Genomic DNA, 23,975 nt, shown 5'->3' with positions numbered 1-23,975 from the left:
AGCAGCGAACAGCTGACTAAAACACCATGGTTGTTGCCATTGTCCTCAACCATGAACCAGGAAGACTTGCATGTGGGTGTCTTAACAAATTTATTAAGATTTTTGCTGAATTCTGCTGTTTTTCCTTCCTTTCTAGCTAAAAGAAGTCTTCAGGAAACAGCTAGAGAAGGCAGAATATGAGATAAAGAAGACCACAGCCATCATTGCCGAGTATAAACAGGTACGTGCCACTGTGGATTTTGTTGTTGTAAAAGCGATCACCTTTTACTTTTGTGTTTTGTTTGTTTTCAGGAGTTTCTAGAACAATTTTCCAATTATTAAATCTTCCTCTCTCTCGCCTCTGAAACAGGCAGTGGTTGGACCTGTTTGCTGGTAACTCAGGAGGTTTAATTGACAAACAAACCACTGGTTGTTCAACACTGTTTGGAACGTTACCGCCATTGGGATGCAGCTTCTGCCTTACTGAGAAGCTAATTTGCAATCGGGACATTTGCCTTTTTGCAAAGTGTAGTGATTGTATCAATTGGCAGTGGCCAGGGGATTGGTGTGTCCTTTGCAGTCAAAGAACAGAATTAGGCACTTTTTCTGCAGCCTGACTGTAGCCTGGCTCAGTGAGGCCGCCGCTGGCAGGAGGCTTTCTACTGGAGCTTAAGATTCTCTTTTAAGGGAGAGCTCGCACCGGGTGGTCCCGGACGCCCTCGCTCCCGCTCCAGGTACCTCTGCTGTCTCTCATTTTGGCTGGACATGGCAGGGACCTCTCAGTTCCGAGAAGCCTGAGCTGACCCCTCACATTCCAGGTTTCCAGGATGAATGAAAGCATCAGTCGACCTTCTGATCCGAGGATTCCTGAGATCATCTGCCTCGCACAGATGTTGAAACCTGATGCATACTGTTTCAGTTTGGTTTTGATAGTTTTTGTTTTGTTTTGTTTTTGTTTATAAATGAAATTTATGTTTTTGTAGAAAGTTGGGGAAATACAAAAAAGCACAAAGAATATAAACCTTCCTCAATCTTGCCAACTAGATGTAATCACTACAGTGTTGAATATGCATCACGCTATATAAATAAATGCTACATAAATATATTTATAAAGTATATAAACAGGATGGATTATACTATTTATCCTATTTTTTGGAAGTAGCTTTAGTCTGCTTCATATATATGAACGTCTTTTCATAAGTGTCCCTCATATACATGAAAGATTTCTTAGAAATAAGATTTCAGAGCATTCTTACTCTCTTTGATAATAATATGCTTATTTAATGCTTGCTACTTGTGAGGCTTAATACTTGGGGGGGCAAAAGATGAATTAATCCAGTCTCTCTCCTCTAGAAGCTTATCTTCTAATAGGGAGGTCAGACTGTGCAAGAATCAGAGGAAAGGCACTCGGTCCCTGTGGGCCGTGAGGCGCCCTTCCCTTCCCCGGCCGGGGTGCACTGAGCGGCTTCAGGGCTGCGGGAGGGCTGGCTATGTGGAGACCGAGGCGGGTAGGGTGCAAACAGTGGGAAGAGCGACATGCAAGGCACACAGAAAACATTTTATTTGGCAAGAGATTCAAGGATGGAAGAGAAGCAACAGTTTGCCGGGGCCCAGATCCAGGAAGGTCTTCGGGCTTGGCCGTGGTGGCCTGGATTTCATTTGGTGGTGGTAGGAATTTTGAAGCGGGAAGGTGGCATGCTCAGGGAGACGTTGTGGGCACCGCCTTGACCCAGCGAGGAATGTGGACGGAAGGGAGAGAGCCACAAGCAAGGATGCAGACCACCAGGGCGAGCCTTACCGTCAAAGAGGAGGAACGGAGCACGAGGCCGGAGCACGAGGCCGGAGCACGAGGCCGGGGACTGCCGGAAGCTGCAGGGAAAACAAGCGGGAGTCGCAAAGGAGAGCTTTTTTCTCTTTTTGCTAGACAAAGGAAAACGGGAGGCGTCCAGGAACTTTGAATTTTGAATTTGGGTAACTAAGGCAAGGGTGGTTAGCTATGAACTAATGCAAGGAGCATTCAAGGTCATGGCTGTGGAACTCACCGTCACTGCAAATGCGTTACTTCATGTCCATGTGATGCCACAGGTGGCCACAGCGTAGCACTCTCGTCAAACAATAATCCTTGTCCCTGGACTTTTACGTTCCCTGGCCAGCCGTCCAAGTAATATAAAAGCCAGCAGGCCCACTCTTCAAAAACGATTAGGATATAAAACATAATCAAATGCATTCTGCAGTGGGAACGGGCTCTTATTAATTCTATTTCTGAATGCTTTGGTTTATATGAAAGGGGAGATGGTTTGCACGAATGACCAGGGTGATTCCTTCTTTTTCTGTGTTGCATGTGGTGCTGGGGATTAAACCTAAGACCTGGCATGTGCTGGGCAAGTGCTCTGCCACTGAGCTACAGCCCTAGCCCTTTTTATTTTTTGTTTTGAGACCGGGTCTCACTGAGTTGCCCAGGCTGGCCTCCAGCTTTCAATCCTCCTGCCTCAGCCTCCCAAGTGGCTGGGGTTACAGGTGTGCACCACTGTGCCCAGCAATCTCTTCTTTTTAACATCAGTCAATATAGTCTTATGAATTGTTTTCCAGGTTTAGATCTGAAGACATTGAAAGCTCAACTCAACAAGCAAGACTTGGCCTTGAGCTATTTTTTTAGTAATGAGATTTTTTTTAAATATCTTTTGATAACAGAGATAGATCATACATGTCTCTAGTCCAATTTCTTTAAAATGTGACATCCCTGTTTCTTGTCCATTTTTCTATTTTATTGTTTGCTTTTTAAAAATTTTATGTTTTTCTAAAAAAATTTTTATTTTAATCAATGAATATGGATGCATTTTTAAGCAGAATTTTTCTCCTTTAAAAGCACTTGTTTCTACTTGTTCTTGGTACTTATCAGCACCTTGTTTCAGAATCATTAATAATGGATTTTACTTCACAAGTACTTCGTACTGGCCAGGTGATGTGTAGTACTGAGCCCTTTACGTGCATCTTTTTTGCTTGGATATTACAGTGCAGTACTGTGTAGGCACAAGGGAACCAAGACTTAGGAAGACGGATGAGTATGCCCAGGGACACAGAGCTATAAGTAGTAGAGCTGGATGGGCTTCAAACTTACATTTTGACTCCAGTACTGTGAGACAGGGTCTCGCTAAGATGCTTAGTGCCTCACTAAATTGCTGAGGCTGGCTTTGAACTCACGATCCTCCTGCCTCAGCCTCCGAGTCACTGGGATTATAGTCGAGCACCACTGTACCAGCTCTGAAGCTTTTAATTTCTGTGCTGTTTCCCAACTTCTTAATCAGAGTTTTACTTTAATCCGTGTTATTTTCTGATCATTTTAACTGTTACTCGCTCTGCTACTTCTTAAGGAAACTAGTGATTGAAAGGAGACCTTTTCTGTGGCCGGATGGGAGCTGTAGGAACTGTTTCAAAATCCTTTTCATCAGATTCTCAGACTAACAACTTGTGCAAAGTAGGGACTCAGCAAGAACACAAGTTCATTGAAACTCATCACGGAAAGCCAGTGACAGCAAGAAACCCAGTCTACGCCAGCGTCTGTTTCTGTGGATGAAGACAGACTTGTGCTTCCCCAGGACACGCCAGGCTTCTGCTGCTCGCTTCAGAAGTGACCAGCATCGCAGTGCCGCTCATTTTCTAGATGTTTTCCAGGAGCAGATCCGCTCAAGTCCTTTATCAGCTGATAAGCAGTTGTGTGCACGCGCATTGGGCGGGAGTCACTGTTTTCTAGTGAAGAGCCTCTCTTCTCTGCCCTAGATCTGTTCCCAGTTAAGTACCCGCCTGGAGAAACAGCAGGCAGCCAGCAAGGAGGAGCTGGAGGCTGTGAAGGTAAGCGAGACTCCCTTCCTCGCTCTCGGTCTTGTACGTGCCTGAAGGCCCCCTTCCCCATGCGATATCAAAGGATTTCAGCATCGTGGGGAGGAGGGTCTCTCTCTCTTTTTTTTATTTTTTTTTTGCGGTGCTGGGGATCGAACCCAGGGCTTATGTGCTTGCGAGGCAAGCACTCTACCGACTGAGCTGTACCCCAGCCCGGGTCTCTCTTTGACCTGGGGTACACCTGTCTTCTTGACCAGGTGACAGGTTATGCTCCATGAATCTTACGGGATGGCAAAAGCAGGTAGCAGGGAGAGAGGGTTTGATTACTGTCACAAGAGACCCCGAGTCATGTGGCTCTGGTGTCCAGTGGGGCCTGGGAGCCCCCAGCAGCCTGCCTCTGTCTGAACTGTGCAGCTTCAGTTTGGGACTCAGTAGGATCATCCTGTCACTCTCTTGAACAAGGAGCACTGTGGCACTGCAGAACGTGACTGGGAAAATGTGTTCGTAACTGACTCAGTCTTCAAGCAAATTTTTAGTGGTTTGTTTTTTTTTTTTTTACTTTTTTTTTATTGTAAACAAATGGGATACATGTTGTTTCTCTGTCTGTACATGGCGTAAAGGCATACCATTTGTGTAATCATAAATTTACATAGGGTAATGCTGTTTGATTCATTCTGCCATTTTTTTCCCTTCCCCCCCACCCTTCCAACCCCTCCCTTCCCTCTATACAGTCCTTCCTTCCTCCATTCCTGCCCCCCTCCCTAAACCCAACTCCAACCCCAACACTAACCCCTCCCACCCCCCATTATGTGTCATCATCCACTTATTAGCGATATCATTCTTCCTTTGGTTTTTTTTGAGATTGGCTTATCTCACTTAGCATGATATTCTCCAGTTTCATCCATTTGCCTGCAAATGCCATAATTTTATCATTCTTTATGGCTGAGTAATATTCCATTGTATATATATACCACAGTTTCTTTATCCATTCATCAATTGAAGGACATCTAGGTTGGTTCCACAATCTGGCTATTGTGAATTGAGCAGCTATGAACATTGATGTGGCTGTATCTCTGTAGATTGCTGATTTTAAGTCCTTTGGGTATAGGCCAAGGAGTGGGATGGCTGGGTCAAATGGTGGTTCCATTCCAAGTTTTCTAAGGAGTCTCCACACTGCTTTCCAGAGTGGCTGCACTAATTTGCAGCCCCACCAGCAATGTATGAGTGTACCTTTCTCCCCACATCCTCGCCAACACCTGTTGTTGCTTGTATTCTTGATAATCGCCATTCTAATTGGGGTGAGATGGAATCTTAGGGTGGTTTTGATTTGCATTTCTCTTATTACTAGAGATGTTGAACATTTTTCCATATGATGGTTGATTGCTTGTAGATCTTCTTCTGTGAAGTGTCTATTCATTTCCTTAGCCCATTTGTCGATTGGATTATTTGCATTCTTGGTGTAGAGTTTTTTGAGTTCTTTATAGATTCTGGATAGTGGTTTGTTTTTTAAAAACATGGTAGCGCTTATTTTTCTTTTGCCCCTGTATGGTAGAATTCCTTGTGTTATTGCTCTGTTTGAAAAAAAGCGATTGCTTATTCTTTAGAAACAGTAAACCAAATGGACTCACTGCTTGCTATCAGACCCAGGACTTTCCTTGTGCTGGGCCAGTCTTCTACCACTGAACCATACACCAGTACCCCGCCCCCCTTTTTCTTTGTTTTGGGACAGGGTCTCACTAAGTTGCTGAGGTTGGCCTTGAATTTAAAATCCTCCTGCCTCAACCTCCCAAGTAGCTAAGAATATAGCTGAGTACTGTGCCTTTCCCACCGTCCCAGCCTCATTCCTGCTTGGATTCATATCCTTAAGCAGTGTTGGCGTAGTCAACTCTTGGGACCAATGTCACAGAAACCTGACACACTCCAATTTGCATATATTGAAGTCATACTAGTAACTTAAATGTGTTCTTGGCAATTTAGCGTATAGTTTAACAACTTTTAAAAGTTGTTTACCTTTCTGATCTTCATTTTGTCTTCTGTAAAATAAAGATAACATTACGTGCTTCATAAAATCATTTTGAAGATTGAATTAGATAATGTATATAAAGTAGTTTGACTACTACTTGGCATACAATATATACAGTTTATGTTAAAATTTGAAAACCTCATTCTCATGTTTTCAGAAGGTTTTTTCTCTTATGTTACAAAACATCCACCTGAGATTATTGGTGAATAAAGGGTTGGTCGTCTCCCCTCCAAACCTGTTCAAATTTGGGGGTCATGGCTTCCCTTTCTGGTCTTTGTCATTCCTTCTACTTTGTTTTTACCATTATTTGTACATTACAGGTCCACTGACAAGATTGTTGATAAAGTGTCTTGCCATAAAAGAGTCAGCTATCTTGAACTGCAATCCTTATGGAAATAAAAATGAAGCAAGGATTTACAGGGATCACTCAGTAAAGATTTATTGAGCATTTACTCTGTGCACAGCTATGGGGCCACCATTTTATCATAGAAATTACACAGGAATGGGAGCTTAGAATTTTCCTATAAGAAAACAGTTCAAGAGCGCTGAGTTGGATGACACCAATGATCGGAGTTGTGGGGAAAGCAGAATAAGAACTGTAGACCAAAGAAAGCTTTACAGAGCAGGATGGTTAGAATTCATTTGGAGAGAGGACCTTCAGAAATGAGTGAAAACTCAAAGAATGTTTTAGTGTCTTATTAAGGAGACTGATTACGAAGCAACAGAGAACAGTGTTGGATAAACAGGTTAGACTACCTGGTGAAAGCCATGACGTTCCGGAAGAGGAAGGTGAGCCTGCATTAGCCACAATGGAGCAACCAGCGTTCACTGGCACTCACTGTGCACACTGTTCCGAGATTCCATGTGCATTATCCGTTTAACCCATAACCACCCTAGAAAACAGACACGATTTGATCTGCCTTTTGCTAATGGAGGCCCCAGACAGGCGATTCTTTTGATTGAGATCACACTGCTGGTAGGGGTACAGGATTTGAACCAGGGCGTCAGACTGAAGTCCACATTCCTGGACTGTCGACCTGCCCGGGGCTGCTTCCTCTTCACCTCACTTGGCGTGACGTAGCTTCTGGTTTTTCCAGCTTCCTCTGACAGCCTTCTTTATCATGGCCGCCCCTCCAGTTCTTCCCTCACGCTGTAATCAGAGGGAGCGTCCCCAAATATAAATTTGTGTAGCAGTTTTGGAACCCAGACGGGTAACCAACATTGGCCAAAACACAAAGGTAGCGACTGCGCCATGTAAAAGCAGTCAAGGACTAGAGAGGTGGGTTCTCGGCCTCATCCTGACCTCGTCGTCCATCATTGGTGACCCACGTCCTCCACATGGGCACCCATCCTCAGGGTCACCTACGAGTCGCACTGTCAGCTGGAGCTTCTGCCGTCACGCCCACACGGCACGGCAGACTTGGAGTCCAGGAGGACATGAGGGTCTTGCTCCAGTGGGGGTGCTTCTGAGCCTCCTGCTCAGAGCTTCCGTGTCCCACTTCTGCTTGTGAATCAGAACTCAGTTTCTGGCCACACCTAGTTTCAAGAGAATCTGAGAAGTGCCACCATTTATCAGGACCCATTGCCAGCTCAAATAAAACAGGGTTCTGTTGCTGAGGAAGAAGGAGCGATGGGTGACAGGTGGGACTCAGCAGCACCCACCACGTTTTAGCCTATTTGCGGGGCCCCCAGCTCCAGGGAGCTTGTTGCTCCTCAGCATGCGGCATAGGGACACGTTTCCTGTGGGGTAGAATCGGGACCTTTACACCCCGACCTCAGAGAACGCTCACCTACGTCTCGCCTCTCACCGCAGTTGCTTACACTCTACTTTGACCATTTCAGATTCCTGAACGTTCCCTCCGGGTGTTACAGCTTTACATGGTGTCTTCTCTACAAAAATGTTGTCCTCCCTTTTGTGAGATCAGTCCACTCCTTCATTTGGTTCAATCTAGGGAAACTGCTTACCTGGATTGGTAGACTCAATCCATGAACTTGTTGTATCAGTAGGACATCAAAATAGAAATAGTGTGTAATATCTTTTATTTCTGAATTTTTTGGAAGTATTTTAGGAAAACAGCACTTGGAAAGAGTTGCCGTCATTCAGTGGTGTGTGCTTGATTGGCAACCTAGGCATGTAGTAGAGTTATTTTTATCACCTGAAACCATAACAATCGGGCTCAGTGGTAGAGCATTTGCCTAGCATGTTCGAGGAACTGGGTTCACTTCTCAGCACCACATAAAATAAATAAAGGTATTGTGTCCACCTACAACTAAGACTTTTTTTTTAAATAAAAATAAATAAAAATTAAAAAACATAATGATCATCTTTGCTTAAAGCCAAACAACAGGACATTTGCTTTGTTGTGAGAGTGGATTTAGGTGAGTCGTGATGGCCTTCCTGGGTATGCTGCACACAAGTTGCTTACACTCCAGTGAGTTCTCTAGGTATTAAAGTGGGGCTCAGACCTGTGCCTCCTTATACAGTTGCTCTAGAATTAAATTAAATTACAGGTACAGCATGTGGTATGGGGCGTGGCACCTAATAACTGTCATGGCGGCACAAAATTTCTAGGACAGATGTCAAAGAAGGGCAGTGATGCTCCTGGATCCTTCCTACCGCTGTGTGAAGGAGAAGGGCTGGGTGTAGTCAGCACTAGAGTGCGTGCCTGGCCACACAGGCCTGGGCTGCAGCCTCAGAACTGTAAAAGGAACAGCTCTTCTGAGTAGCTGGATCGGGTACTGACTGTAACCATTTGGCTTGTGATACAAAAATATATACATACCTTCTGAGATGAGGCCGCGTCTGCTGGCCCTGGGCAGTGACTTTGAGGCATCACCCAGTGTTTAGAAGTGATTTGGCCCTGGACTGCGGTTTGATGTCGGTTATCGCTCTTGGTCACTTCAGGGTAAAATGATGGCATGTAAACACTGCAGCGACGTCTTCAGCAAGGAGGGCACTCTGAAGCCAGCAGCCGTCAGCAGACAGGACCAAGGAAGTGAAGCGGACGATGAGAAGGACTCGCTCAAGAAGCAGCTGAGGGAGATGGAGCTGGAACTGGCCCAGACCAAACTGCAGCTGGTGGAGGCCAAGTGCAAAATCCAGGTTGGTGATCCGTGAAAACGGCAGGCACCGCGCGGGGCACTGAGTCAGAACACGAGCCGCCACTGTGTGTGCGTACACGTTCTGCCCCTGACGTGTCCTGCGAGGTCACGTCGCACACCACGTATCTTTACACACCAGTCTAAGCAAATGCACAGTCTAAAGGAACCTCTAGCAAGCAGCGCGCTTTCCTGGCTCACGGTGAGATGCATTGCTCAGGTCCTAGCACGCCCAGTGTGGGCACTGCAGAAGCTGACCGCGACGGCGAGAGCAGAGCCTCCGCCAGCCCCTACCCTCGGTCATACCCGGTCTTTCCTTTGGAGCTGCTTTTTGTCCTTAGCCGACCTTGCCATTGCCGCCCTCCATATTAGAGAGTAGCGTGGTTAGACAGCTGTGCGAGCTCCGATGTACTCCCCGTTTCCTCCTTACCAGTGATCCTAACCCCTCCATGCCTGCCATGGCACCAGCCTGTGTCACCTTAGGATCCTCTGCTCAGGATGTGTCACCCTCAGGAGTGTCTGCTGTGGGCCCTGTATATTCTCAGGGGCAAAGCCCATGTCTTTGGACTGGAACTCATTCTGCTTATGCTAGTGTAAAAATTCATTCTATCAAATGTTAAGTATGAACTTATTTGTGATTTTAAGCATGTTATCTGGGGTTGCATCTTAACCCTGAATTTGGACCTAAAGGGTGAGCGGAAAGAAAGAATAAAATGAGGTTTCTTTGTACCATGCAGGGAAAGGACAGATGGGTTTTCAGTGGTGACTCTTCTAACTTGACACTTTTCCCTCCCACTAAGAAGTCACTGAATCCCCCCTGGGTTTGAGGGAAGAACACTGCGGCTGCGTAGACCTGGGGATTACAACACTGTACTCGTCACTCTTTTGGCAGAGAGAAAACATTCGATAATTTTCTTTCTTTAATTAGGAACTTGAACATCAGAGAGGGGCCCTTATGAATGAAATCCAAGCTGCAAAAAACTCTTGGTTTAGCAAAACCCTGAACTCTATCAAAACGGCCACGGGCACCCAGCCGCTGCAGCCGCCACCGGCCACCCAGCCGCCTAAGGAGAGCACATAGCTCCAGCCTCACCCGAGCACAAGAGCACAGTGATCAAAGCAGCAGAAGCCCGGCAGCGGTCTTCCTGGTGTCCCTTTGAAGGAAAGTAAAGGAGACCGGAAAGCAAGCCAGAATCTTTCAGTAGCTCTCATTCTTTCTTGTATGACACTTTTCAAAGGGATGTTATTTAAATTGACCTGATTTATGTTAAATACCTACTTCCCAGCTTCTTCCTGGGAAGCCATGTTCAGATCCATCCTAGTATTACACATTATTTTATATGCCTGATGTTTAGTTGGAAATAAGTAATTCAGAACTAAATACTTTTTATTTAGAACTAATTACTCCTAATGATTTTATCCTGTATAAAAATGGAGACATCTATCATTCCAAGGTTGACGAGATAGGAAGATCTGTGTCACAGGAAAAAAAAATTGAAACCTAAACCTCTTTAGCTTTTCAGGATTTATTCAGATAAAGCACACTGTGGGACCAGTCACGACCACTGTCAGGTTTCATCCTAAAACCAGGGAGTGATACTCCTGCCCAACACAAGAACAGACCAGGGGTTGAAAAGTTCCCAGAGATAACTGGTTTATTTTCATTTTCTGTCATGTTTCATTTCTGAAATGAAGTGCCAAGAACTGTGGAATAGATGGGCTATTGAGAATGCAAACTCAGCGAATGAACTGAGATTTTGATAAATGTGGAGTAAAATCATTTTGGCTCTGGTGTTCTAGCAGATCCTTTCCAGAATTCCACGTGGGGCTTGCGTGTCCCTAGTATGGCTGGGTACGAACACAGATGAGACTTCTGGCAAACGTCAAGTCAAAGGTGGATATCGTGAGTTGCACTTAGGGAACCTTCACCAGAGAGGTCTAGAAAGGCCCAGGTTCAGTTGCTGTGCTTAGAGTGGAATACAGAACGAGCCACAGAGCTCTTTCATTTGATGTTGACATAGTTGCTAAGGAAACACTAATATTCTGTAATTTTATTAAAGGACATCACATTGAAATGGAAATCGAGGTCAGCCTCACCACCTTAGTTTAGTGTTAGGCGACATTTTCTCAGTGCTATAGCTCCCCAGTATGTGCCCTGATACCTGTAGATGAAGAGATACAAATGCATTTATAACATTTTTGATTGAATACAAAATCTTTATAGAAATACTTATCTAACAGAAAGATAAGGCTATTATTTAAAATTGGTGGAAATATTTTTAAAAATTATATTTAACATACCTATATGAATAGTCCTTACAAGAAATTCTTTGATAAGGGCAAAACTAATTTTCCCATTTTTCTAAGCTATTTTAGAGACATGTGGTCCTTTCACACCAACCAAACTGCTGTCAGCCACGTACACTAATGTTTATTGATACTCGTCCTTGGCTTCGTTATTGGACATATTTTTTTTTAAAGGACCTTAAACTCTAATGCCAGAGTGGTTCTCTTCTGTGCCATATATTGCAATTATAAGGAACACACTCTTAAAAGTTAGAATCAAGTAAGAACCTTCTCAATCCTAGGAGGATGCACTACAAGCTGCTCACCATAGATCCTTTCCTCTAAAATGATATTTGAGTTCTAAAAAGTAAAACCCCCTTCATCTGTTTCTATCATCTATGACCTAAAACTCTTCTGGTTGTTTGGTACCCATGACACTTGTCACATAATACTTCTTCGAAACTCTTTTTGTTGTTATTGTTCTGATACCTTTCATTATAAAATTCATTTCTTTTTACCAAAAAGGAAAATAACTCAGCATTCCAAGTGTCTGTTGACTTTAACATCCCCTGTGTGGTGATTCAGATAAGCTAATAATTTTTTTTTTTTTTTTTGTAAAATATAATGGCTAAAAAATTCTATCTCGGCACCTGTCTCTGTAAATCAGTAGAGTCTGTTAGCCTTGGTGGTGCTTTATGCTTTGGTTCCAGGAAGCACTATACAAGTTGCCTTTGCAAATGGCCAGCTAAATTGCAGGTCCTCTTATGTCCGAACTTCATAATAGTGTACAGAGCCCTTTTTAACTTCCAGAAATAAATACATTCCACAGAATGCCCAAGTTGTATAATTTTCTTAAATGTTATGGGAGGGAGAAATAGAAGGCTTAAGTCAAGTCCTTGTCTATGAACCTGGTTCAGTTTCTTAGTCCCTTTTCTTTTAATCTTTGAACAAAATCACCAGAAACATGCATTCCAAAAGTTTGATAAATCTGTCTTTTGAGTCTTAATTCTTACAAAGGATTATAAGGACAATACACAGTTTTCTTCTTGTACAGCCCTGCATTATACTGGGTACCATATTGGCGTGGCAAGTCTGAAACGCCCCTCACTGCAGTGCCTTTGAGTTAGCAGCAGTGAAGAGTAGAAATGCCCAGGCGTAGTGACACACACCTGTGTCCCAGCCACTTGGGAGACTGAGGCGGGAGGATGGCAGGTTGAGGCCAGTCTTGACAACTTGGCGAGACCCTGTCTTTAAACAAAAAATAAACCTCAGTGGTAGAGTGCTTGCCTACCATGAGGCCCTGGGTTTAATTCCCATTACAGGAGTAGGGAGTGATGGGAAAGGAAGATTAAAAATTTGTATGTGATATGATTGTTCATGAAATATGTTGTAGCAATATTCCAAACCACATGTCCTTCGCAGTCTGTTGTTTGAAAACTCACGTATCTCAATATGAAGTAACTACTAGTTTTAATTTCACGTATTTTGGGATATATTTCCAGAACTGTAACCTTTCTCTTGAATTTCCTTTAGAAAGCAGCCAAATATCTAGGACATTCTCAAATAGCCTAATAATTTTCATCTTTTCTTAGACTGTACTCTTTATAAAACATTCTTATAAAAATCTAGTATTTGCAGCATTTGAAAAGTGATCATTTCTCTTTTTATTAAATTCTGTAGAAGAATATGAATAAAATTCAACTCAATAATTTAGCTCATTAGCTTTCATATCTTGAGAATCTTATTTAACACATTCTTTAAAGCTGAACAAAGCCAAGCTGGACCTTGAATTCTATAGTACATGGTTGCTAGCAACCATGTCACACTTTGGTTATATTTGGGTACACAGAATTTAATGCTAAGAAATCCTAGTTACTAGTGTTTTATGTGTGAGTGCCTATCCGGGACACTGATAGAAATGCCACATAGGCTGCGACCTGCCTTGCCGTCCAATTAAATTCTCTCTTCCCCTCTTCTAGCTATTAAACTGATAATTTCTTCTTCAGTGGCTTTCTTTAAATTTTCCTGGTAAAGTAGAAAAGCAACCTTTATACTGATGTTGGGATATTTAATGGTATTTATTTTTTCATTTTTAAGAAAATATTCATTCTTTCCTACTCTGTATTCATATTTATTTTTCTCCAACCTCTACTCCACATTCTTCAAATATTTTCTAGTTAATAACTAGTGGCTTCATTTTCTAACTGAGGTGAGTAAACTGAGATAGTACAGAGGTTAAGGTGTAGGAGGTTAGAGTGAGCTCTTTAAGGAAGTCAGTCACCTAGGATAAGAATTACATACACCTAACTAGTGTAAGGGATTGAACTTTCCTTTAGTTGACATCAGTCTACTGTCTCACCAACCCAGTGCATTAAACACTAAGGTGGGTGTCTGATTTTTAGGACTCCTTTAAGAGAGAAAAGATACTTGTTTTATCTTCTGGAAAAGAACACTTTTAATTACTTAGCAAGATAATCGTATCATATAATTTACCCTTAAAAACATTCCAAAATAACTGATTCTCTTGCTTTGATTATAAATGAGAGAATGAACAAATTGTATGATTTGAACACTGCTAGATTTGTGTGTGCGTGTGTGTGCGTGTGTGAGGGTGGGGGTAGAACTTTCAGTGCAGTATCCCTGCGTCTTTTATAAGCTCAGATACCATTCAGCCTAATACATATTGAGATTTCAAGGCGTTATCAAGACCATAAGGCCAGACAGTGGCCCGTTTTCCAGCTGCGAGGTGTAAAACCTGTAAGTCACCATGCTGGTAGGCACCAGCTTGGAAACTCCCCTCCCCTCTTCCTTTCTTCTCTGTGACACAGGCCAGGCCCTTCTTCACCTTAGCCACTTCCCTGTCAGAATCAGTCCACGTGCGGGTGCGGTGCCACTGCCCCTCAGCAGCCATGCTGACCTTCAGGCGTCAGGAAAAGGGTGGATGTCTGTGGGATTTTAGTGACTGCAAACAGCTGTCTGGTGTGTCTTTCTCACTTTCCATCTGAAAGTGGACACGTCAAGATGTCCAGCTTATCTCCAAATGCATTTGCCACCTGCTATAGAAACATCTTCATCAGTACCTCCCGTTCTCCTTACCCAGGCCCTGGCTTGGTCTTAGTTCTGAAAAGTTTATGAAAAATGAGTCAGAGGAGATAATGAACACTTTAAGTCATTTTCTTTTTCCATGGGCAGTTGGTTAACATGTGAAATCTTTTCCACTAAGTGTGATTTTTAATAACTATAGATTATATATGGAATAAGATAAAGGAAACTGAATTGTGAGAATATAAATGCATCAAAAGACTCTGGTATCATGAAAGCACAAGAATAAAGCTGGAGATGGTCCCAGAATCCAAGATGTCCCAATAGCCTTTTGCATCAGTTTCTCTATTTTTGGTATTTTGCATAATGCATGGATACTGAGTTCAGGTGAGAGGAGAAGTTTCTCTGTCAACCCCACTCCCCTTTCCAACTCCTACCTTTCCCTTGCTGAGGAGGTAGTAGGAATTCTATAGTATCTATTTTTATGAAACTTGTGATTTTGCCCACAGTATCTGTAATGAAAGCAGGTTATATAAATGAGTTGATAAGTCTGAACAGTGCTAACTGACTACAAAAAAAATTAGTCATTAGCCTCCTCCTCTATAAACAATGACCAATTAGATGTTTCCATAATTCCATGTATTATGTATAGTACTCTATAAATGTAAATGTAATGCTTGTTAAGAAAAGTGCAATTTATTGTACATTGTCCCAACAAATGTTTACTTTTATAATTGTCATGAACTTGAATTGGAGTAGTATCTTGTTTTCATGTGTGAACGAAGCCTTGTGAAATAAACAAATGCAACCAAGAAGGCCCAAGGTGACTGTTTTGTGAGCCAGTGATGTTTTCAATGCGTGTGTCGCCCTTTGGCCCCACTGAGCAGTAATAAACGTTTGTTTGAAGTCCACACGTCTCTAATGTTTCTCATGCTGTTCTTATGCTGCCATTTGAAGTTGGTGTTGACGTAACACCTCTTACCTGACGCTGGACTGCAGTCAGCTGAGAAAACTTCCAGAGCAGATTGTCCAGGACCTGCCCTGCCAGTGCCGTCCTGGAGAGCACTGTGGCCACCTGCCCTTCCTTCCTCTCTCTTCAGGTTTCTTAATTGTGAAGAAACCCTCTCAATAATTATTAATTTTCAAAGGCAATTAATTATAAGAAAGTAGTGGTTTCTACATCATGGATCCCAAAACCGAACCACTGTGCCTAAGGGGTGCTGGGGCAACAGGAGCCCAGGAGCCGCAGAGCCGCCGTCTCTGTGGCCCCTCCTCCGCTTGTCTTCCCAGATGACGCTGATCTGCTTCATTCTTCTCTCTGAAAACAGCCATTCTCTGCTTCTAAGTGCTACCAAATTACATGTCCTTCCTTCAAATGACCAGCGGGACTGGACTAGCCATCTGTTTCTCCATTCCAGATTCTCACAGCAGTCACCTGACCCGGGATCAGCCAGTCTTGGAAGGTATAGCAGGGCGGGTAATATTACACCATTCAAAGGTAAGTCTGGAGGTTCTCCTGAAAACGGAGGCCATGTGCAGAGAATCCAGTTTCCATTCTGATGTGAGTTTTGTCCTGGGAGTCCATGGAACCTAATCGAAAGCCAAGAGGTTGGTCAGCTCCTCTAAATCCAGAATGTGTTAAAAAAAAATACTAGTCAGAGCTTGTAAAATTGCAGCTTATGGCTCATTCTAGACCCCAGGCATCTTTTGTTTACACCATGTGTCCATGTGTAACATTTTTAAATAATGAGGACTTTTATGCAGTAAGTACAGTAGTCAAAATTATTCAGAAAAAAATCCATTGAGTTTGACAGGAGGTCACCAGTGGGCTTGTCATTAACAGTCACCGGGGGAGAAAGGAAGGCTAATTCCAGTAGTAGGGAGAGGATTTCATTTTGAAAGGAAAATTACCTAAAACTTGGAAACAAGGCAGAAAAGGTGAGTGACAACTTTCAATGTCAAATCAAGACCTGGAGGATAGCATTTTGTTCGTCTCACTTCTTACTATTGATTAAAGGTCATACGCTTAATCTATGTCAACTGACAGACTTTTGTCCAATAGGACTGTAGATCATCTAACCTGCAACCTTAGACTAATAATCCATTATTAATTTGCCTATATCTTCCCAGTTATTTGAATACAACTTAAAATAGTTTTCACAGCTTACTGATTTCCTCAACTAATGAATTTAATAAAATATTTGTCATGTTTTATATTTGCATGAGGATCTTGGTTTTACTTTTGAAATTTTAACAAATTTATTACTATCAAAGGAAGCCTCAAAGCAAAATCCTTTAAAAACTGCAAGGAAATCCAGGCTTTAGAAGATCCAGGCTTAACAAATAGAAATGACAAGTGTTTAAATTAAAAAGTTACACAATTCCAAGTTTATAGTCAAGAATTTGTTCCTTGTGGGAAAAAGCAGTTCTCACATTATCGTCAGTTTTTTTTTTTAATTTATTTTTATTGTAAACAAATGGGATACATGTTGCTTCTGTTTGTACATGGAGTAACAGCATACCATTTGCATAATCATACATTTACAGAAGGTAATGATGTTTGATTCATTCTGTTATTTTTTCCTTCCCCCACCCCTCCCACCCCTCTTTTCCCTCTATACAGTCCCTCCTTCCTCCATTCTTGCCCCTCTCCCACCCCCCCATTATGTGTCATCATCCACTTATCAGTGAGATCATTCCCCTTTTGGATTTTTGAGATTGGCTTATCTCACTTAGCATGATATTCTTCAATTTCATCCATTTGCCTGCAAAATGCCATAATTTTATTATTCATTATAGCTGAGTAATATTCCATTGTATATATATATACCACAGTTTCTTTATCCATTCATCAATTGAAGGACATCTAGGTTGGTTCCACAGTCTGGCTATTGTGAATTGAGCAGCTATGAACATTGATGTGGCTGTATCTCTGTAGTATGCTGATTTTAAGTCCTTTGGGTATAGGCCGAGGAGTGGGATAGCTGGGTCAAATGGTGAGTCCATTCCAAGTTTTCTAAGGAATCTCCACACTGCTTTCCAGAGTGGCTGCACTAATTTGCAGCCCCACCAGCAATGTATGAGTGTACCTTTTTCCCCACATCCTTGCCAACACCTATTGTTGCTTGTATTCTTGATAATCGCCATTCTGATTGGGGTGAGATGGAATCTTAGTGTAGTTTTGATTTGCATTTCTCTTATTACTAAAGATGGTGAACATTTTTCATATGTTTGTTGATTGCTTGCAGATCTTCTGTAAAGCGTCTGTTCATATCCTTAGCCCATTTGTTGATTGGGTTATTTGTATTCCTCGTGTAGAGTTTTTTGAGTTCTTTATATATTCTGGAAATTAGCGCTCTATCTGAAGTATGAGTGGCAAAGATATCCTCCCACTCTGTAGGCTCTCTCTTCACATTGCTGATAGTTTCCTTTGCTGAGAGAAAGCTATTTAGTTTGAATCTATCCTAGTCGTTGATTCTTGCTTTTATTTCTTGTGCTATGGGAGTCCTGTTGAGGAAGTCTGATCCTAAGCCAATAAGGTGAAGATTTGGACCTACTTTTTCTTCTATGATGCAAGGTCTCTGGTCTGATTTCAAAGTCCTTGATCCATTGTGAATTGATTTTTGTGCAGGGTGAGAGATAGGGGTTTAATTTCATTCTGTTGCATATGGATTTCAAGTTATCCCAGCACCATTTGTTGAAGAGGCTATCTTTTCTCCATTGCATATTTTTGGCACCTTTGTCTAGTATTAGAAAATTGTATTTATTTGGGTTTGTGTCCATGTCCTCTATTCTGTACCATTGATCTACCTGTCTATTTTGGTGCCAATACCATGCCGTTTTTGTTACTATTGCTTTGTAGTATAGTTGAAGTTCTGGTATTGCGATACCCCCTGCTTCATTCTTCCTGCTAAGGATTGTTTTAGCTATTCTGGGTTTCTTATTCTTCTAGATGAATTTCATAATTGCTTGCTCTATTTCTGTAAGGTACGTCATTGGGATTTTAATTGGAATTGCACTGAATCTGTATAGCACTTTTGGTAGTATGGCCATTTTGACAATATTAATTCTGCCTATCCAAGAACATGGGAGATCTTTCCATCTTCTAAGGTCTTCCTCAATTTCTTTCTTCAATGTTTTGTAATTTTCATTGTAGAGATCTTTTACCTCTTTGGTTAGATTGATGCCCAAGTATTTTATTTTATTTTTTTTTTGAGGCTATTGCAAATGGAGTTGTTTTCCTCATTTCTCTTTCAGTTGTTTCATCATTTGCGTATAAAAATGCTTTAGATTTATGCATGTTGATTTTATAGCCTACTATTTTGCTGAATTCATTGATGAGGTCTAGAAGTTTTCTGGAGGAGTTTTTTGGATCCTCTAAATATAGAATCATGTCATCAGCAAACAGTGACAGCTTAAGTTCCTCTTTTCCTATTCGTATCCCTTTAATTTCTTTGGTCTGTCTAATTGCTCTGGCTAGAGTTTTGAGGACAATGTTGAATAGAAGTGGAGAAAGAGGACATCCCTGTCTTGTTCCCGTTTTTAAAGGGAATGGTTTTAGTTTTTCTCCATTAAGAATGATGTTGGCCATGGGCCTAGCATAAATAGCCTTTACAATGTTCAGGTATGTTCCTACTATCCCTATTTTTTCTAGTGTTTTGAGCATGAAGGGGTGTTGTATTTTGTTGAACGCTTTTTCTGTGTCAATTGAAATAACCATATGATTCTTATCCTTAAGTCTATTGACATGATGGATTACATTTATTGATTTACGGATGTTAAACCATCATTGCATTCCAGGGATGAACCCCTCTTCATCGTGGTGCACGATTTTCTTAATATGCTTTGGGATTGGTTTTGGTTTGCTAATATTTTGTTAAGGATCTTTGCATCTATATTCATCAAGGATATTGGTCTCAAATTTTCTTTCCTTGATGTGTCTTTTTCTGGTTTGGGTATGAGGGTGATATTAGCTTCAAAGAATGAGTTTGGTAGGGTACCCTCTTCTTCTATTTCCTGGAATACTTTGAGAAGTATTGGAATGAGATCTTCTTTGAAGGTCTTGTAGAACTTGGCTGAGAATCTGTCTGGTCCTGGCTTTTCTTGGATGGTAGGCTTTTTAATGGCTTCTTCTATTTCATTGCTTGATATTGATCTGTTTAAATTGTGTATGTCCTCCTGGTTCAGTTTGGGAGGAGCATATGTCTCTAGAAACTTGTCAATGTCTTCGGTAGATTCTATTTTGTTGGAATACAGATTTTCAAAGTAGCTTCTCATTATGTTCTGTATCTCAGTGGTGTCTGTCATGATATTTCCTTTTTCATCACGAATTTTAGTAATTTGAGTTTTCTCTCCTTCTCTTTGTTATTGTGGCTAAGGGTTTGTCTATTTTGTTTACTTTCTCAAAGAACCAACTTTTTGTTTTGTCAATTTTTTGAATTGTTCTTTTGTTTCAATTTCATTGATTTCAGCTCTGATTTTAATTATTTCCTGTCTTCTACTACTTTTGCTGTTATTCTGTTCTTCTTTTTCTAGGGCTTTGAGCTGTAATGTTAGGTCATGTAGTTGTTGACTTTTTATTCTTTTCTGGAATGCACTCCATGCAATGAATTTCCCTCTTAGTACTGCTTTCATAGTGTCCCAGAGATTTTGATATGTTGTATCGTCATTCTCAAAGACCTCTAAGAATTTTTTATCTCCTCCCTGATGTTTTTTGTTATCCATGTTTCATTCAATAGCATATTATTTAGTCTCCAGGTGTTAGAGTAATTTGTTTTTTATTTTGTCATTGATTTCTACTCTCAGTCCATTATGATCTGATAGAACTCAAGGCAGTATCTCTATTTTTTGCATTTCCTAAGGGCTGCTTTGTGGAATAACATATGGTCTGTTTTCGAGAAGTTCCATGTGCTGCTGAGAAGAAAGTGAATCCACTCGTTGATGATGGAATATTCTATATATGTCTATTAAGTCTAGGTTATTGATTGTGTTATTGAGTTCTATGGTTTATTTGTTTGGTTTTAGTTTGGAAGATCTATCTAGTGGTGATTGTGGTGCATTAAAGTCACCCAAAATTATTGTGTTGTGTTTTATGTGATTCCTGAAATTGAGAAGGAATTTGTTTGATTTTGTTTGATGTACAGGGATGCACGTTTGTTTGGGGCATAAATATTTACTATCATTATGTCTTCCTGATTTATGGTTCCCTTAAGCAGTATGAAATGTCCTTCTTTATCTCTTCTGATTAACTTTGGCTTGAAGTTCACTTTATCTGATATACAGATGGAAACCCCCGCTTTTTTACTGAGTCCATGTGCGTGGTAGGTTTTTTTCCCATCCTTTCACCTTTAGTCTGTGGATGTCTTTTCTATGAGATGAGTCTCTTGCAGGCAGCATATTGTTGGATCTTTCTGTTTAATCCATTCTGCCAGTCTATGTCTTTTGATTGATGAGTTTAGACCATTAATGTTCAGGGTTATTATTGAGATATGATTGTATTCCCAGTCATTTGGCTTATTTTTGGTTTTTAAGTTGACTTGGTTGCTCCTTTGGAGTGGTTTTCTCTAAGGTAGTCCTCCCTTTGCTGACCTCCATTGTTGTTTTTCATTTCCTCCTCATGGAATATTTTGTTGAGAACATTCTGTAGTGCGGCTTTCTATTTGTAAATTCTTTTAACTTTTGTTTATCATGGAAGGATTTTATTTCATCTTCAAACTGAAGGTTAGTTTTGCTGGGTATAGGATTCTTGGTTGGCAACCATGTTCTTTCAGAGCTTGAAATATATTGTTCCAGTCCCTTCTAGCTTTTAGAGTCTGGGTTGAGAAGTCGGCTGCTATCCGTATTGGTCTTCCCCTATATGATGCTTTTGATGCTTTTCTCTTGCGGCCTTCAAAATCGTATCTTTACTTTGAATGTTAGGCATTTTCATTATATGTGCCTTGGTGTGGATTTGTTGTGATTTTGTGCATTTGGTGTTCTGTAAGCCTCTGTATTTGATTTTCCATTTCATTCTTCAGGTTTGGGAAATTTTCTGATATTATTCATTGAATAGGTTGTTCATTCCTTTGGTTTGTATCTCTGTTCCTTCCTCAATCCCAATAATTCTTAAATTTGGTCTTTTCATGATGTCCCATAGTTTCTTGGAGATTCTGTTCATGATTTCTCACCATCTTCTCTGTTGGGCAACTTTATTTTCAAGATCAAATATTTTGTCTTCATTGTCTGAGGTTCTGTCTTCCAAGTGGTCTAGTCTTTTGGTGATGCTTTCATTGAGTTTTTTATTTGGTTTATTGTTTCCTTCATTCAAGGATTCCTTTTGTTTGTTTGTTTGTTTGTTTTTGTTTTTTTTTTTTTTGAGAATCTCTATCTCCTTGTTGAAATGATCTTTTGCTTCCTGCAGGTGCTCTTTCAGCTTATTGGTATATCATTCATTGGCTGCATTTGCTCTCTTATTTCATCCTTTGCTTCACGAATCATCTTAATCATGTATAATCTGAAGTCCTTTTCTGACATTTCTCCTAACATACTATCATTGGATTCTATTAATATAGAATCTAGATGGGTTTGGATCATTTTCTTCCCTTGTCTTTCATGTGTTCATGTATCTTCCCTCTAGCAGTGCAGATCTGGAGTATTGCAGATTTCCCCCTATAGGCTTATAATGGCCCTATGGGTTTCCAAACACTTTCGGTAAGGGGAGATCAATATTAGCAGTGCCCAATTCAGACACTATGCAATCCTAGACCAATAGCCCCTATGAGGACAATAACAAAATTGTCATAATAAACAGAATGAGTTAAAATATTATCTTCAATAAAACAAACAGATTGCAATAAGGTCTGCAGTTTCTAATGGAGGACAAAGAGGATGCAGAGGGATGTAGGATGCAGCTGTTAATGGGATAAGAAAAGATATACAGAAGTTCTAGATAATAGAAAGGGTGAGAATATAATCAAAAGAAATTGGATGTTAGCATGCAAAAAACGGGAGAAGAGACTCTGAGGAAACAGGTAAACAAAAGGAAAAGAGAGCAAGAAAAGTAAAGAAATAAAAACTAAATGTTTTCTATAAGGAGAAAAAAGAAATCTACAGTGTAATAGTCATATAGTAATGAAACCTCCCAGAGTTCAGTAGCCTGATGCATGAGAGGTACCTGACAATGAGCTTCAAGCCTCCAGCAGGCGGCTCAGGATGGGATTTGCCCCACCTAAAGATGGGAGCTCCAGCTTCCAGGATTATCCAAGATGGCTGCTCTGGCTTCGAAATGTGTTGGCAAATGGGGAGCTGCAGCTCAGGGTGGACGTGGTCAGCTGGAGGTCCTGGAGGCGGGATGCGGTTGGTCAGGCAGGGGTCCTGGAGGTCGGGTGTGTTTGGTGTGGTTGTGGGATCCTGGAGGCCAGGTGCAATCAGTTGGTCTGGGGTCCCGGTGATAAGCAAATGGCGGATGATAGACACCTGACAGTGAGCAATCTGCACTCAAAAAATGCATAGATATGCTGGTAGACTGCAGCTGATCTCAGTAGACAAATGGGGTAGACAGCTGGGGATCGATAAGCAGCAAAAACTGCCTCACCAAGAAACAGATATCCTCTGCTTGAAACCGGAGTTACAGAGCGACAAGGAACGCAGCCTCCCTCCAGTCCGCCATCTTGGCTCCCCTCGAGTGTTTGTCTTTGAAGAATGAAATCCACGGAACAGGATGAGTGAGTGCAACTCTTGGAGCGTAAGAGTTGAGGAGATGGCAAGACTTCTCTATTGTCACGTTTTCAAGGGTTCGTTTAAGTGATTTTAGGGAACTTCTTCACAGGTAGGTCTTAGCTGCTGGCTTCATTTATGTGGGGACCAGAAGTTGAAACATGACCCTGGTGTGTGTGCTGGCATTTGTCACCACTCAGTTGTACCTCGGGACACGGGGTTTTTCGTTTGGTGTTTTTCCTGCCTGCTGGACCTCATACCCAGCTACTCAGCAGGACAGCCCTGCCAGGAGCCGATTCTTCTCCTCCGTAAAGGCGAAGGACTATGAGCTACAGCTGGGAAGAAGCCAAATTGAGTTTCTTTTGTCGACTCCAGAGAATGGGAGATTTGAGCTCTTTTAAATGCTGGCAAAAGGAAAAGATGTGGGAGAGGAGGAGCAGCACCGCCTTGTTCAGGGGAAACTACAGCCGAGGGGTCTGGCTGGAGAGGAGATCTAGCATGATGAGGAACCCCAGGAATGAATGATAAAACTGATGCTCCCGACAGGCCAATAGAAAGTGAAAAAAATGAGATAGCAAAGAACTGCAGTATTGATAAGGTAGCAATTAGGGAATAGGCATGCTGCCTGCAGAACTTGGGCTTTAGGGTTTGATTTTAGAAGTGGGTGGGGGGTGGGGGGATGACATGGTAAGTTCTAGAGAACAGCATTACAAGTCTGAGCTAATAATTATAGCATATTTACATGCATTTTTTTTTTTTTTTTTTTTTTTTTTTTTTGCAGCACTGGAATTGAAACCCACGGCCTTGGGCTTGTGAGGCAAGCCTCTACCAACTGAGCTACATCCCTAGCCCTACATGCATATTTTTTAAGGAACTAGGCTAAATCTTGAGTTTAACGGTGTTATCTTGAACTTGACTCCCAAACTTGTCATTAGAGTCTGGTCCCCATTTAGGCATAGAAAAACAAGATTCTGAGAGTTCAGTCCCAATTCACAGGTGATAAGACAGACCCTAT

General features: G+C 41.5%; 1 protein-coding gene across 7 annotated transcripts in view; it reads left to right on the top strand.

The window, feature by feature from the left end:
- Rabgap1l (RAB GTPase activating protein 1 like) overlaps positions 1 to 15,171 on the top strand; it is a 663,388-nt gene extending 648,217 nt beyond the window's left edge. For 6 of the 7 annotated variants that reach the window (XM_047519817.1, XM_047519815.1, XM_047519816.1 and 3 more), the window contains 4 exons: positions 137 to 220; positions 3,757 to 3,828; positions 8,745 to 8,942; positions 9,867 to 15,171. In XM_047519817.1, the coding sequence (XP_047375773.1) occupies positions 137 to 220; positions 3,757 to 3,828; positions 8,745 to 8,942; positions 9,867 to 10,019 (507 nt within the window). In that variant the 3' untranslated portion in view covers positions 10,020 to 15,171. Of the gene's footprint in view, positions 1 to 136; positions 221 to 3,350; positions 3,727 to 3,756; positions 3,829 to 8,744; positions 8,943 to 9,866 lie in introns of those variants that run through there. The other variant, XM_047519818.1, reaches the window with a different exon arrangement.
- Positions 15,172 to 23,975: the final 8,804 nt, after the last annotated feature.

The sequence above is a fragment of the Sciurus carolinensis genome, chromosome 12, assembly GCF_902686445.1.
Source record: "Sciurus carolinensis chromosome 12, mSciCar1.2, whole genome shotgun sequence".
Lineage (NCBI taxonomy): Eukaryota > Metazoa > Chordata > Mammalia > Rodentia > Sciuridae > Sciurus > Sciurus carolinensis.
Note: the sequence above shows the minus strand (reverse complement) of the source record. Positions and strands in the feature narration are given on the sequence as shown.